Source organism: Gasterosteus aculeatus, chromosome 8, assembly GCF_964276395.1.
Source record: "Gasterosteus aculeatus chromosome 8, fGasAcu3.hap1.1, whole genome shotgun sequence".
Lineage (NCBI taxonomy): Eukaryota > Metazoa > Chordata > Actinopteri > Perciformes > Gasterosteidae > Gasterosteus > Gasterosteus aculeatus.
In genome coordinates, this window is record NC_135695.1 from 18503274 (window position 1) to 18517454 (window position 14181).

Here is a 14181-nt window from a genome sequence, read left to right on the forward strand (position 1 = left end):
TTGTACATTCGATATAATGTGCTGTACAACATGCTACTGAAGATGTGAACATGACGGGTAAACTTTAATCCTCAAGAAGGAACTATATTAATATTTATAATATTTGAAGCTGCCGTGGCAACCAGACCAACAGGAGGACGTCCGGGGGGGGGGGCACAGTAGTTCACTTAATAAACTTAATTTCATACGGGAAAAACAAAGATCAAAGTCTGTTAGTTCAGAGATGCTAATATTAAACAATTCTGTTCCTCGCTGATGCAATGAAGGTCGTCTTTTCATCCTTTTAATCAAATTATAGTTCCCACTGCAATCATTCTGCAACATTCAAAGACCTTAATAATAAATACCGTTTTCTATGCCGATAATGAACTTTAACTGAACCTGAAGTGGGAAAGCGAGTTCTTGTTGAGTGTTGATGTTTTTTTAATAGGTGTAGCATTTGGATGCATGTGTGGCGTCCAGAGGGTGAGACGGAGGTCGGGTTAACTCTGGTCCCTCCGAGGTTCAGGACCCAACCATGTAGAGCTTTATAGGTCCGATCTACGGTGTGAATGTGTGCGTTCCTGGGAACTTATTCTCTTTTGCTGCATTTTAGTCTGGTTAGATGTTTGAACATCTTACCAGGACTTCCAGTCTGCAGCACATGGCATCTGTAAACCCCGGAGCCATCCGATGCCTCTTTGTAAAAGTGGGTCATTTGTGACAATAGAACAAGGCCTTCATTGAGATACTTTTAGATCACATTAAAAGAAACTAATCATTTTAATTAATACTTTGTGGGCCAGCTAGATTCTGAAATTGATTCAAATTTGGCCAGATGGGTCCCTCCAATGTCTGCAAGGCCAAAAGGTCCGAAACTTTCCTGTTGGGAGTAAAAAAAACCATTACCCTCTGGTGGGGGCTGCAGAAGACCCTCACTGCTTTAGAGACCTCTAAATATTTACACTTCATAAACACAAGCGAATACAGTGTGGGCTTTTGGTTTTACTTAGTCACGAGCGAACCGGAGTCCACGGCTGGCAGGATCTGACAGCGCGGCGGTTCCTGCCTGACAAAAGGGAGCGGAGCTGCTCTCCACAGGATGTGGCCTCGCTGGACCGGAGCCAAACCTGCTCTCCAGCTTCAGAGCCACGGAATGGAGCTCATGAAAGAAGGAACAAAAAAACCCCCCTGCTGGTTCACAAACACTCTCTGGTGGTCACTTTGAGGTCAGAGGCTACGATCATGCAGTTTGTTTCATCACGGATAAAGAGTCTTTTAGAGGTTCCATTTTCCCGTCACTTTTACACTAACGAGGCCAGTCGATGCCCAAATCACCACTGATGCAGCTCCTTAACGTTTAGGGAAATGATTTATTTCTGGCATCAAGACCCCCCCCCCCCCCCACCAGAGAAAGACATCAACAAAACTTAGCGTTGCATTTTGAGGTCTCAGAAGAACACACGGAAGGATTAAAACCAACAGAGGCCGTACGTTCCCAAGTGAGACCACAAACGCTGGAAGCCTAAAATCAATGGATGTGCAAAGACTGGACAGTTAGATATTAACTTGCATCACAGGTCACTGTTTGTCCGTCTGTCTGTACTTGTTAAACTGACCCACATACACAGCAGGACACTCGCCGGCTTTCACTACCAGACAACACGGCAAACAAAGAATGAATAAACAAACTGCAGTCGTAAGAAATTGAGATTTTTTTTCAGGAGTATTCTTTCCCAGGTTGCTCTTTATTGTACCATAACGATAACATTACACGTCATCAGAAATGCTGCTACATAAATCGGAGAAGGCTGTTTTTCATGTCATCCATCAGATTACAGTTTCCAGAGGTTTGCACTGTAATCATCATATAAAAAAAACCTACTTCAGTCAATTTATATTGAAGCACACGTTTAAAAACGGAAAACCTTAAGTGTTGTGAACGGTTTTATTTACTAAACATAATAACTGAACCTGCATAAGAGGTGTGTTCACTGACTTAAAGTATTACTTGAGAAGACAATTAAGATGACAAATCTCCAAATGTGGGCTGTCACAAACTCTTGACCGGACTGTCTCTCCGTTTCACTTCATCTGGCTACAGAAGCCGGTTAAACGGTTTAATCTGCAGCCGTCACTCAGAAAGATTGAGAGGAGAGTCCAAACTCAGATTGACAGTAGGACCGCGTTTTCCACAAAAGTAAAAATAGGCCTAAAAACCCCATTAGTGCCATTTTGAATAATATATTTTAGAGTTAAGAGCAGATATTAAAAAATAGACAGAGCAGTTAACAGATTTAAGTCTTGATATTGTTGGTTAGGATGTTGACGCCCCCACGGCCCGGCTGAACAGAGACGCCCTACAAATTAAACAGGTCACATGCCAAATAGACAAATGACCTTATTCATTCTTCTCCAGGAAAGTACGCACCTCCATTGGATTGTAACCCCAAGGCCCATTGGTGCCCTGGAAAAAAAAGAAATAAACAGGAATATTAATGAGAAAATAACATCATTTAGATACCACTTTCATTACCGACCACAAAGTTAATACCATCAGAAGACATCGCAGGCACGACAGCGACTTTCAAGGACACGCAACTGTACATTTCTGGCACGGCAGAGTGTGAGTCTGGTTCCGTGCCAAGAGTTCTAGCATTGTGTTTGAAGCTTTCCCAGCGCCGCCTCATGCGATAGCGTGACTGCAGAACGCAGATAGCGTCGGGAACTTTACACCCACCATGCGGGTCCGGCTTTCAGTGACACGACAGAAGCGCTCGCCGGAAAAAAAAAAAACTTCCCATCGGCATCCCGTGAAATGGAACCGACAGCGTGATGTGCACGGCTCTCACCTTGTAGGCCACTTTCCCGGCCTGCAGCACGTAAAGCCTCTCGGGGAGGGCGCCGTACTTTATGGCGGACACGTTGCTCATGTCGTCCACGACCACGGGACACAGGGGCTCCTTCTCGACCAGGATCTGTGCTGCAGACAGCCGGTCCTCCAGGGTCTTGTGCTGGTTGATGTCGATGTTGTTGGCAAAGGCCCAACCATCTGACGCAGAAATTAAGAATGTAACTGCGACCGGAGGCCAAACGCAGCAGGACATTGGGGTTATGGGGCACCTAAATAGTGTTTTATTGCCGTTGCATAAGTGCATTCCAGCATCAAGAGTTAAATGAGTGTTATGGAGGGGAATGTAGCCCGGGCAGTTTGGGCGTTACCGCCCCCAAGCACAGAGCTACAATTTCAGGATCTAAAAATGATCTGCTTCTTAAGTGGACATTCGAGTCTTTTGGTTAAACCAATGGCTCAACATGTGACTATTTGTAAACGTTTAAATGCGATGACACGATCCAAAGCTTTTTTTTTCCCCCCATTGAAAAAAAAATTAAATCTCCATTCCTGGGATTGAGTCAACATTCAACTGAATTTGGAGGGCCTGCAGGGTTTAAGGAAGCTTTCAGGGCATGCATTCACTTTCCCCTTACGGATTTTGGGATCGCATAGTATCCATGACAACAATAACCCACACCGACCCCTTTACCTGTCACTCACCTGTTGAATGCGCCTCGGCGACGTAGACCACCAGAAAGTCAGCTACGTCGCCGAAGTCCTTGACGAGTTGCTTGAACTCATCAAGTTTGTAGATGAACGGGGGTCAGGTGCAGCTGCCAAAACTCAGCACCAGCGGCCTGTTGCCTGCAGAAGATGTGAAGCTTTAACTCAGGGAGCAGAAAGAAAGGGGGCGCATGCTGGTTGATGCACAAAAAGCTGAAATCTCCTCACGTACCCGTTAAGTAGTTGCAGATGCTCGTTTGCTTTCCCTCCATGTTGACCACCAGCGTGTCCGGAGCTTCTTCCCCCACGAAGGCGTCTTGTCCGAGAGACAACCACATGTGCTGCGAGGCGGTTTTTACGAAAGCAAAAGAGGAAAACGTGAGCCCCCAATCTTCGTACTTGAAGTTGGGATTCTGCGTCATCGTGACGCGTTCACCCAATTTGAGAATGATCTTCTTGGTGAGACTTGGTGAAATCAAATGCAAAATGAACAGCAGGACATTGATTCCCATCATGAAGCAAAACAAGCCCGCAGTCGACAAATACACCATCAGCCTGTGCCAAGCCATTGTCCCTCCTTTGTGGTGAACTTCCGAGTGCACAGTCTCTCTTACTAAACCCACGACTATAGATTAACACGTCAGTTACCGCCCACCTCTGTGACGTTGCACTTATGTGACAGCTAATGTTAACTTCAAGGACTCTCCCAGAGCTCGTAATTTTCTATACCACAAGTCGCAAATACTTTTTTTTTGTTATGAATGAATTGAAATGTACCTTTCAATCTTACGATAAATACGACTACTTTTGAATATTTCAAAGCTCCCACTTTAGGACGCCTCTGCTGTGAGAGTAAAAGTTAGAAAAACTGTGAATCACGGAGGTCCCTTGCAAACGTTACATTAAGCCGTTAGCTAGTTTTTTGTTCACAAACCTTAAGGGAAAAGTCCTATTTTCACGATCACCCATTTGTTCAACTATACCTGTTTATGAGCATTTCCCGAATACTGCAAATGCAGGGAGAAAAAAACAAATTAAAAATCCTATATATGTCAATATCAGATAAAAAATAATGAAAAGATCACCTATCATTTTATGGATCTAACGTTAACATTTTTTTTTCTCGATTGGGGGAAGATTGAAGAGCTGCACCAATCTAACGTTGCTCACTAGGTAAAATACTACCTAGGGTTAATTATTTAATTATGAACAGTTGCTGGAGATATTCACAGAGACAGAAATACCACAAAATAAACCATGACCAATAACCCTAACGTTAGCTATGAGACGTTACCTGAAACAACGCCCGACCGTGAAGGCAGCAGAGTGTGAGGGAGTTAGCCATTAGCAATGACGTCAGCTATCAAGCTAACACGTTAGCGAGACCACTTTTAAACTATGTTATATAGTTAAATACTAATGTAATGCTAAGTGACACTGAGCAACATGGCCTCCGACGGCAGTGCTCTTTCTCGCCAGTTAATGAATGTAAGTCTATTCTTTTTTTTTTAATGGTACGGTCAACAAACATCGGGAAATGTTTGGCTAACGTTAGCTAACCTTAGGTCAAATGTTTACTCAGTCCTCTGATATTTGATGTTTCTGGCTTGCTGAAATATTTTTATTTTCAGAAAAAAGCCAGTTAAAATCAGGTCATATAAAACTCACATACGTTAAGATACTAATAAGAAAACAGTGAATTTGATCAACATTTTTAACTGCACACAGACTATAATTGCCAGCATCTATACTACCGTAAATGATGTACTTTATTTCCCCCTCCTTCACTCGCCTCCTATTCTTGGTAGCACGTAACTGACCCAGGCCGACATAGTGTATTAAAAATGGTGCACTGTACTTGATTGGTTAATGCCCACAATCTATATTACTTAAATTGCTTCATGTTGCTTCAAAGTTTCCTTCATGCAGATTGGAGACGGGTACAATATAAGACATCACAGCAGTTCAAGTGACATACAGGCATTTTTAAAAGACCCGAAAAGGCACTTTCAGTACACATCTTGAAAGTTAAATGTGGATCCACTTCTTCTATCCAAAATATTACAATGTCTGTTGAACTACACCTTACTTGTTGTTTCCCCAAAACAGACATTGTTCAACTACATCTGTCTTCATACTGTATGATCACTTGTTTCTGAAAGGTTTCTGTGTTCAAAAGCTCGGTTACACCAACCACACGGTAAAATGCATCAGCAGCTCGTATTTAATGTCAGAGTTTAAATGAAGTGCAGGTTTAAACGAAGGTTTAAACGAAGACAAGTGTCGAGAATGAGCTATTTGCCCTTTGACCTCCTCGGTTGGACCACATCCATCTTCGAACTTGGGTTTGTTCTATATTAAACTTCTATGAACACGAACGCAACGCTCACTATCTCAGTGACGAAATCTGTCCGGGCACCGACATATAAACACCTTTTGTAACCTATTTAAAAGTGCCTGTGTGGTAGTTCCTCCTGGTGTCATAATAACACACAAACACACACAGACCCAAAGAAAAACCATACCAGCGTTGCGGTCGTGGCTGGTAAATTCCCACTCAAACCATCAATAGATGAGTTTTCGTTCTCTCTTTATCCTGCACGTTTCTCCGGTTCTCCATGTTTCCAACAGCACAAAAAGGCCTCAGATCCAGTATTTCCTGCCTTTCATTGCTTCGCATTGAGGGAACACATCTTTCCCTTCAGTGCTTTTGGCCAGCTTGGATTTTTGAACAATAACAACTCTTGGTGGTGTTAACAGGTTCAACTCTGACCCAAATTTGGATTTTCCCTTCCACGGAAAGGCCACTAAGGGGCGCTGCAGAATAGCGTTTGAGCATCGAGCACCTTAGTAAGACTTGGCTCGTCGTCCCAAATTTAGAAATCCCATTTTAAATCTAACACCCCAAAGAGATTCTGGTGACTCCGGTGAGATTTTTCTTTTGCAGTCAGACGTAATAAAGCATGATTCAAATAATATAAAAGTTGAGAATTCATGGAGTTGAAACATTATAGACAGCCTAAACAATTAGTCATCTTTACGTGCCCATTTGATCAATAAACCGATTTCCAAATTTTCTGTATGAGAATCCTGATGCCAATTTTCTCAAGTAATGTTTTTATATCACCTTAACAGGCAGCAATAATTATAGCCGTACAAAGCCGCACGTGCCAAAAAATTTGCATTTTTAAAGACATTTCGTTAAATGTCACCGCGTGGATTTTGGTTCCCATGCATGTTGTGAGTCGAAGCTGGTTGTGCAATGACCCTTTCTGCATGTTTCACACCGAAGCCGCAGTAAATGCTGCGAGTCGAGCATCGTGGCACTCGTGCGCAAAGCTCACACCCACGTTCAGAACTGCTAACAGCTGTATCATCCAGATCTTATCCTCTTCATTGGTGCTCCTGAGGGGGAGAGAGAGGAGGGGGGCGTAAAGAGCGAGAGAGAAAGGGAGGGAGAAGGGGAGAGGGACACACACGGGATGCTGATGACTGATCCGCACTAAGAGGATGCTATCGGCTCGCAGACGCTCTCCTCCTTCGCTCCCATGAACACGCCGATGCGCGCGATGACTAAGGTGGGTGTCAGCGAAGCCCCGGAGCTTAAAAAGTTTTCTCCTCGCCGCGGTCGTGCAGTGCTCGCAGTGATTTGCTCATTTATTCATTCGTGTGTGCGTGTGTGTGTGTTTCGTCTCTTCGTTTCGCGCAGGTAGTGTGAGAAACGGGCCGCGCGCGCGCCGCATGGGAACGCCGACGCACCGATGCAGAACCCCTCCGCGCTGTTCGGGATGCTCAGCCACTGTCAGACCCCGACGACCTTCGCCGACTTCCCCGGCCTGTCGCTCTCCGCGTTCGGCGGCAAGGCGGACGTCTGCCCCCCGCGCAGAGCCGGCGGCAGCGGGGGCTTCGGATCGCTGGTCCGCCGGAGCCCCCACGACGGCCCGACGCACATGAACTGCGCCGGCAGAAGGCAGTCGGCGCGCCGGGGGAAAAGGCGCACCTGGCCGCCATAGCGCCGCGGTCGTGCCTCTCTTTCCCAGCCGCGCAAGGTAGGGGGGGGGGGGGGGGGGGGGGGGGGGGGGGTGCTCTTTAGCTGTTTGGGAGCTCTAAAGTTGTTGGTTCCTGGTGGATGAATTGGAGTAATATTCAATGTACTAATAATTATTGCTATTTAAAAAAAGAATCAACTCTAAAAAACAACAGCAGAATGTGAGTCCCGCTATTTTGACCAATTCGCGCTCTTTATTTGATATGAAATCCATTATCCAAAATAACGTTGCTCCCATATTGCTCTTCAAAGAGCATTATTTGAGGCAGCTGTCCCATATGTTTGTGGATGAGGTCTGTTAATTAGACCCAGAGCTCGCTTGCATCCTCGGCTGATTCATAAATAACAGATTCAAAGTCTCTGTTTGCACACAAATGCCCTGTGAAGGGATGCAGCCTCCAGTCTGGTGCCGAGCTATGTTAACAAGGCAAGGCGGCTTGTAGAGGATTAGGGTGTTGCCTCTTTTAGTTAAATATATGTATGTAACATTTGGTAACTTAATCTAAACAAAAAAAAAAAAATCTTCACAAAATAAAAATAAATCAAAAAATATTGAACACTAATCAAATAGCTCAAAATTCACATTTGATTTTGTACCTTTTCAGAATACTTAAAAAACAAAACAATTACCTATAGATAATATGAGCGCTGTGGTACAGATAGCATGCGGAGCGTCAACTGTCCGTGGAAGCCCTGCTCCTTCCTGTTTACACCGAGTGTTGTTATGAGAGGGCGGAGGTAATTACAGCCCCGTCCTAAATATGATTAGACGGGAACAGACTTTTATATTAGCAATCATCGTTGCAGCAAAAAGAGGATCAACGGATTTGATTATTCTTCCCTCGTGCCAAACACAAACCATATGTCCGCTGAATGTGTCTCAGCATTTATGAGTTCTCTCGGGCGCACAGTTGCGGCCTCAGCATCCCGAAGCGGAATGAATCGTCTCATTGTCTCCGCGACGCTTTTGAACTCGCTTCCCCGTGTATTGTGGGAACGCAAGATGTGTTATGCCTTTGCGGATTATGTCATTGACATCGGAGGAGATGCACGTATCCGTTTGTTTGGTCCTGACTGTGTGAGGCAGTTTAAAATTTTTTTTTTTTTTCATCATTTCAATATCCAGGGGGTAAATGAATAAAATATTTTTAAGCTGCTCTTCGGAGTGCAACCCCCCCCCCCCCAAAAAATATACACTTCCTTTAGTACTTCAAAAAAATGATTGGCAGTAATGGTTCAGTAATAAAAAAGTATATTTTGGCACGGCTGATGGTGCCTATCTGAGATCAGCATGCGCTGTGTCGAAGGCGTTTTGCCCTGTGTGGTCTCTTACGCTGAGCGTGTAACTGATCTCTGTGCTCATCAGTCTTTTGTATCATGCCTCATTTCATGCGTTCAAATTACATCCTCCCATTTGGGGGCAGAACTGTAGTTTGACCTGCGTTCTGTGGATTTATACTGAAAGGAATCTTTGAACAAACACAGACTGTAATATTTATCCTGACGGAGACACTGCAGGAAGAACTCACCTCGCATGGGAGGTTTTATGACCTTTTAACGGTGCATCCTTTGACTGTAAAATATGAACAATTACTACACAGGAATTCATTGTCCGGCTGATGTTTCATTGATTTTGTGCCGCGGTGTGTTCTGAGATGTTTGCATTGAGTGCTGTCCTGTTGGTTTTCTAATTACTAAGGATGTAAATAACGCTATGTGTTTGAGGGAAGTTTGTATGCGTCCGCGTGTATTTGTGAGGGAGACGGCTTGCGTGTCAATGACGCCCGTGCGTTACAGAGCTGGAGGGCCGCCGTGTGAGTCGACTTTGTGCTCGCTTAGATCCTTATTTCACTTGCCAGGTATCTTTAACGAGGGAAAAAATACTCCTTGCATTTGCTGTGCCGTTGCATTAAAAAAAAAAAAAAAAAGTCCTCCAGCTAAACGATGGCATTCCTTCATTATTTTTCCTCACGTCACGTCGTGAGCTGCGGCACACCGGGGGCCTTGCGCTTCGTGTTGCTCTTGCTCGTGTGCGGAGCGCCGGCTGATCGTCCGCACGCCGCCGCGGGCCCACTGTGCTTTAAACACGAGGGCCCACCAGCAACGAAAATATTTGTCTTTCGAAGAAAAACACTTGACCTCTCTTGAAAAAAAGAATATCAGGTTTGAACGGCGTGTGTACTCATTGGATACCACGCTGAAGTTTCTCCTGGCTGGGACAGAGCTGTCGAGAGTGTGTGTGTGTGTGTGTGTGTGAGCTTATTTGGGGGAAATGTTTTAGTTCGCGGAGTGTGTCGGAGTCCCAGACTGTCTCCGACTAACGCCGAGGCCCCGTCTGTTGACTCAGCCTGTAAAGAGATGAGTAATGGATGTTTGGATTCCATCATTTTTACACCTCTACGTCTTGTTTCGTTGTTGTCTTTTGCCAGCGCACATTAGAGTGACATGTTTTCTACAGACGTTGCATTTTCCACATGCGGCGCGCACACCTGCATGCAAGCACGCAACACCGTGCCAGAACACGAGCAACGCGGTGCACTGAGCACATCTGCCGCACACAAAAAGGACACACTTTTGTTGTGTGTGTGGTGAAGTGGCATTGGCACCAATGTTGAGTTTCCTCAAAATGACCTAGTTTCCTGTGTTTTCCCACAGCAGCATTTTGTAGACGTCAGGCCGCGGGGCGATAATCTGACTGTTATGAGAAACAACCGACCATTACAGCCCCGCTTTGAGCCTCGGCCGTGCCGAGCGCTTAATGACAGCTTACCAGCAGCTCGTGAATAGTTTTGGTCGTGTGTGCAGAGAGGAACACATTAAGTGCTTTTGGTGAGGTCTCAAATTCCGTCAAACTATGAGGTTTATTTATTATTATTCTGTAGTCTGGAAAGAGGAGTCATTATTTCTTTCGCTGTGACTTTGAAATCGAAATGTTCTCTTCTGTCATTTATTGATGTTGAAGAGCAATTGATGATGCACATGTTCAAAAATTATACTTATTATTCCTCATAGATATGGCACAAGGGAACTGGGGTTCACATTTGAAATATCATTTACATAAAAATAATGGTTCCAATGCATTCTCCGGGCAGCAGAGACTTTCATCTAGTACATTTCAGATTTCCCTCTCACGTAAAATGTTTATACAGCTATAACTCTGAAAGGGTTTTTTTTTTGCCCAGAGTTTGCCTCTGATGTATCATATTATTTATTCGTCCTGGAATGTTTCTCAGTATTTCCGTTCTACCAACGTTGCTGAATCAGAGCTATGACGGTCGTCTGTGTCAATGATCAAAGAGCTCAAGTGGTCTAGATCTTGACAAAAGGCATCGCTAATGGAACGATGGATCCCGGGGGAGGAGGAAGGGGGGTGTGATTCAGCAGTTGACGCAGTTTAAATATTTACTGTGGATGTTTGACCACAGTTTAAATCAATCCTGTGCTCTGGACTAAACCCGAGCGCCGTACAGATGTTCTCACACAGTGCTGAGTCAGTCATTCTTCGGATGGTGTCACCGTCTGGTTTGGCAATCTTATCCCTGAAATTAAAAAAGTCCAGAATTTGATATGAGGACCAGGGGTCAAACCAAAAGATCTTAAGCCTCCAATATCTTCACTGGGTATATTTAAAGAGGTTAAACCTGGCTTACGTGGAGCAACATACAAGGTGGTGGCAGCGAGGGAAGGTCACAGCAGCTGCGCCGCGTGCTTTTTTTCAACTTTAAAACCCGCCGGATACTTTCCCCACTTTCTGCATCCGTGCAACTGAAGCCAGTGGAGCTGCACAAGGGATGCGGGCCTGATGGTGGATCTCAAAGTAGCACAGAGATGGCAACCTTCTCACAAGTGTTCTCGCCAGTCGGTACTTTCCCACGAGCCAAGGAGAGCTCATCATCTCACGTCTTTAGTTTCTGCAATGACCTCAGCAGTGAGTTATGGGGCAAACGCGAGGATGGAAGGTCGTTTGCAGCATGTTCCATCGCTTCATAAAGCCCAGGCCCGCTGATGATTCCCCACCGGCATTCCCGTAAAAAAACCTCTGTCTGGAAGAGAGGGAATGCCGGGTAATGGAGTGAGCGCGCCTTCTGAGTCACGGCCACTGGAGAAGGAGAGCTCTGCGGGTCAGGCATCTGCTCGGCTGAATCACCGTACGCAGGAGGTGTGCACAAACGTGTTGCGTCACCCCCACCGGGGGAGGGGTGTGGCTGTTGCGCGCTTTCCGATTGGTCCCCTGAAGTTTCAAAAAGAACATGTGCACTTGTGAGGCCGCAAACAAACGTTAATCGCCGCCCGCCTTCCCCTTAGCAGGTCAAGTCTTCTCATTCCTATCTGACCAGTGTGGTGCGGCCGTTGCATCTCTCTGAAACCAACGGAATTCTGACTCCAATTAGGTCAAAGAATCCGACCAGTCACACAACAAAAATCTGATCTGCTTTGAGTAAGTGTGGAACTGGAATACCAGAATAAATGGGCTCTGGGCTGTTTGCTCAGATATGTATGTCATAATAAAAATGTATTTTTAGTCCAAGCTTTGCCCTGAGAAGTGCTTGAAAGGTTGCTCACACTGCAGGTTTAAGAACAAGCGGCCAGGTCTTTGTGAATTCCACCAGATTTGACTTTTTCCCTTATTTTTAGTAGAGATACCTATTTGTAATTTGTGACACGCCACAGCTGAGCACACGTCTATAGAGTCTGTATTACTCGCGCATTTTCAGACAGCAGCAGCTCCTCTCGCAGACCTCTGTGTGCATGACGGTTGGGTTCTTGATTTTCATCTGGGCTGTGCCACTTGCTGTTCTTGGCTCGGCGCTGCTGTGTTTCATCAAAGAGGAATCCGCTCCGCTCCGACTGCGGCAGTTGAGACGGCCGCTCGCCTCGGCTTCTGCCAGAGCTGAGAACGAGAGAGAGGGGCTTTGAAAAGAAACGTCCAAATACGTTGGCACAAACAATATTTTTTTGAAAACTGTCTTTGGAAAAACGGTCAAAAAGAAAACCAAGGAGGATACAGTCAAAATAATGTCACAGAGAAAAAACTCAGAACATATTCCATCAGCTGATGGAAATTAGCCACTCTGGCTCACTTACAGTACAACTGTTGATAAATGTGGATTGTCCTTGCAAAATAAATAAATAAATGAATATTAGGCCAAAAAATATAATATTATATTAGGTCATAAAACGTTTAAAAAAAATATTTGGTCAAATAATGTCATGGAAGGTAAAAGAAAAATATATCTGGTCAAAAAGTGCTAGGTTCAAAAAAGTTTTGAAAAAAGGTTAAAAAAAGAGTAGGTTAAAAAGAATCCATGGAAAAATAGTAAAATAAATTAGGATGAAAGTGATCATAAAAAAAAGTCCATGATATTATGTAGGAAAATGTAATGGAAACAAGCTGCAACAACATTGTTTGTTAGAGTTTGAAAGGGCAGTTTCAGAAGTCAATCACAGAGGCTCCACTTAAGAATGTTGTTGTACTTTATCAGCGGTTGATCTCATATTAAATGTGATCAAGATGTCACATTTGTGACACATTGTAGTTGCTAAGTGTGCATTGCTACTCTGGAAGCGGATCAGCGTCTAAAAATAGAGCAGCAACCGCTTTGAGTGCTTCCAGTGGTCAAGTTGTTATTTCTTCAATGTTGGAGATTAATCAACCAGCCAATCAAACATTGGCTTCGACTGAGTGGTCAAAAACAGATCGGCAAACATAACGCGAGCCGAGGCCGTTTTAATGCCTTCATTAGAGCCAAGGAGCCCAAGTTTTATCCTCTCTCTTGTTCTCTCTCTCTTTCTCTCTCTCTCTCCGTCTGCCAGGAAGCTGCCACGGGGCAGAACCCAGTCAGCTCACTGCACCATTGGCTGGCGTTGCCCCAGAGGACCATGGAAGACATTATAAAGTCTAATAGTGCAGTTTATATACTTTTATTGGTGCTTGTGTTTAGAAGCCCGGCATTCTGGATGTGCAGTGCAGTCCAGCTCCTGCACGGTATTAACTCAAACCTTTTCGTGTTTGTGATTAATAAGTGCACAAAGGAATGACGGGAGTAGAGGCTGCTGTGAGAACAACGAGTACTCTGGCTTGTCGGCAAATCATTTCGACATCACATCACAGAACCTGAGCGTGACAACTTGCACCAGATCCGGGTTCAGATATACACATGTGCCTCATGTCTTGGCAGATATATACATCCTTGCACCTCATTGTTCAAGATAGAGGGCCAAGTTTCATCCTTCAGAGTTGATATCTAATGAATTATTCTTTCAATGATATATTTTATGTGAATCTTCGAGCCTGAATATATTCTAGCTCATGTGATGCTTGAAGACGGGACCTCTAAGGTCGGGCCGAGAGTGATGTCATCCATGGCAGCATCATAGCACAGGTGGACTGGTGTTTTTGTGGAGTCATGGTTCTTGGGAAAGCAACGCCGATGCCCTCCTCAGGTCAACGCTTATAAGTCTAAGTTTCAGGGAGCCGGGGGCTTGGCCAGGCCGACTCTGGATGTTAATAAAGTTGAGAGGCCCGTTGCCAGCACTGTGATCCGTGGCGCTTAGGGTTATTTTTACAGACTTTTTACAGACAATTACATTTGAA

The 14181-nt window shown here is 44.7% G+C and overlaps 2 protein-coding genes across 3 annotated transcripts in view; one reads left to right on the forward strand and one right to left on the reverse strand.

The window, feature by feature from the left end:
* Positions 1-1332: 1332 nt before the first annotated feature.
* dio1 (iodothyronine deiodinase 1) lies at positions 1333-5328 on the reverse strand. The gene is made up of 4 exons (XM_040185337.2): positions 3771-5328; positions 3536-3679; positions 2832-3031; positions 1333-2446 (listed from the first exon to the last, which is right to left on the reverse strand). Exons 1-4 carry the CDS (start codon positions 4105-4107, stop codon positions 2381-2383), a joined length of 747 nt encoding a protein of 248 aa, XP_040041271.2. The 5' UTR covers positions 4108-5328; the 3' UTR covers positions 1333-2380.
* A 1493-nt stretch (positions 5329-6821) lies between these two features.
* Positions 6822-14181, forward strand: part of glis1b (GLIS family zinc finger 1b) — a 55903-nt gene continuing 48543 nt past the window's right edge. Inside the window, exons 1-2 of one of the 2 annotated variants that reach the window (XM_040185302.2) lie at positions 6822-7116; positions 7248-7587. The gene's annotated coding sequence lies outside the window, so the exon portion shown is untranslated. Of the gene's footprint in view, positions 7117-7247; positions 7588-14181 lie in introns of those variants that run through there. The other variant, XM_040185303.2, reaches the window with a different exon arrangement.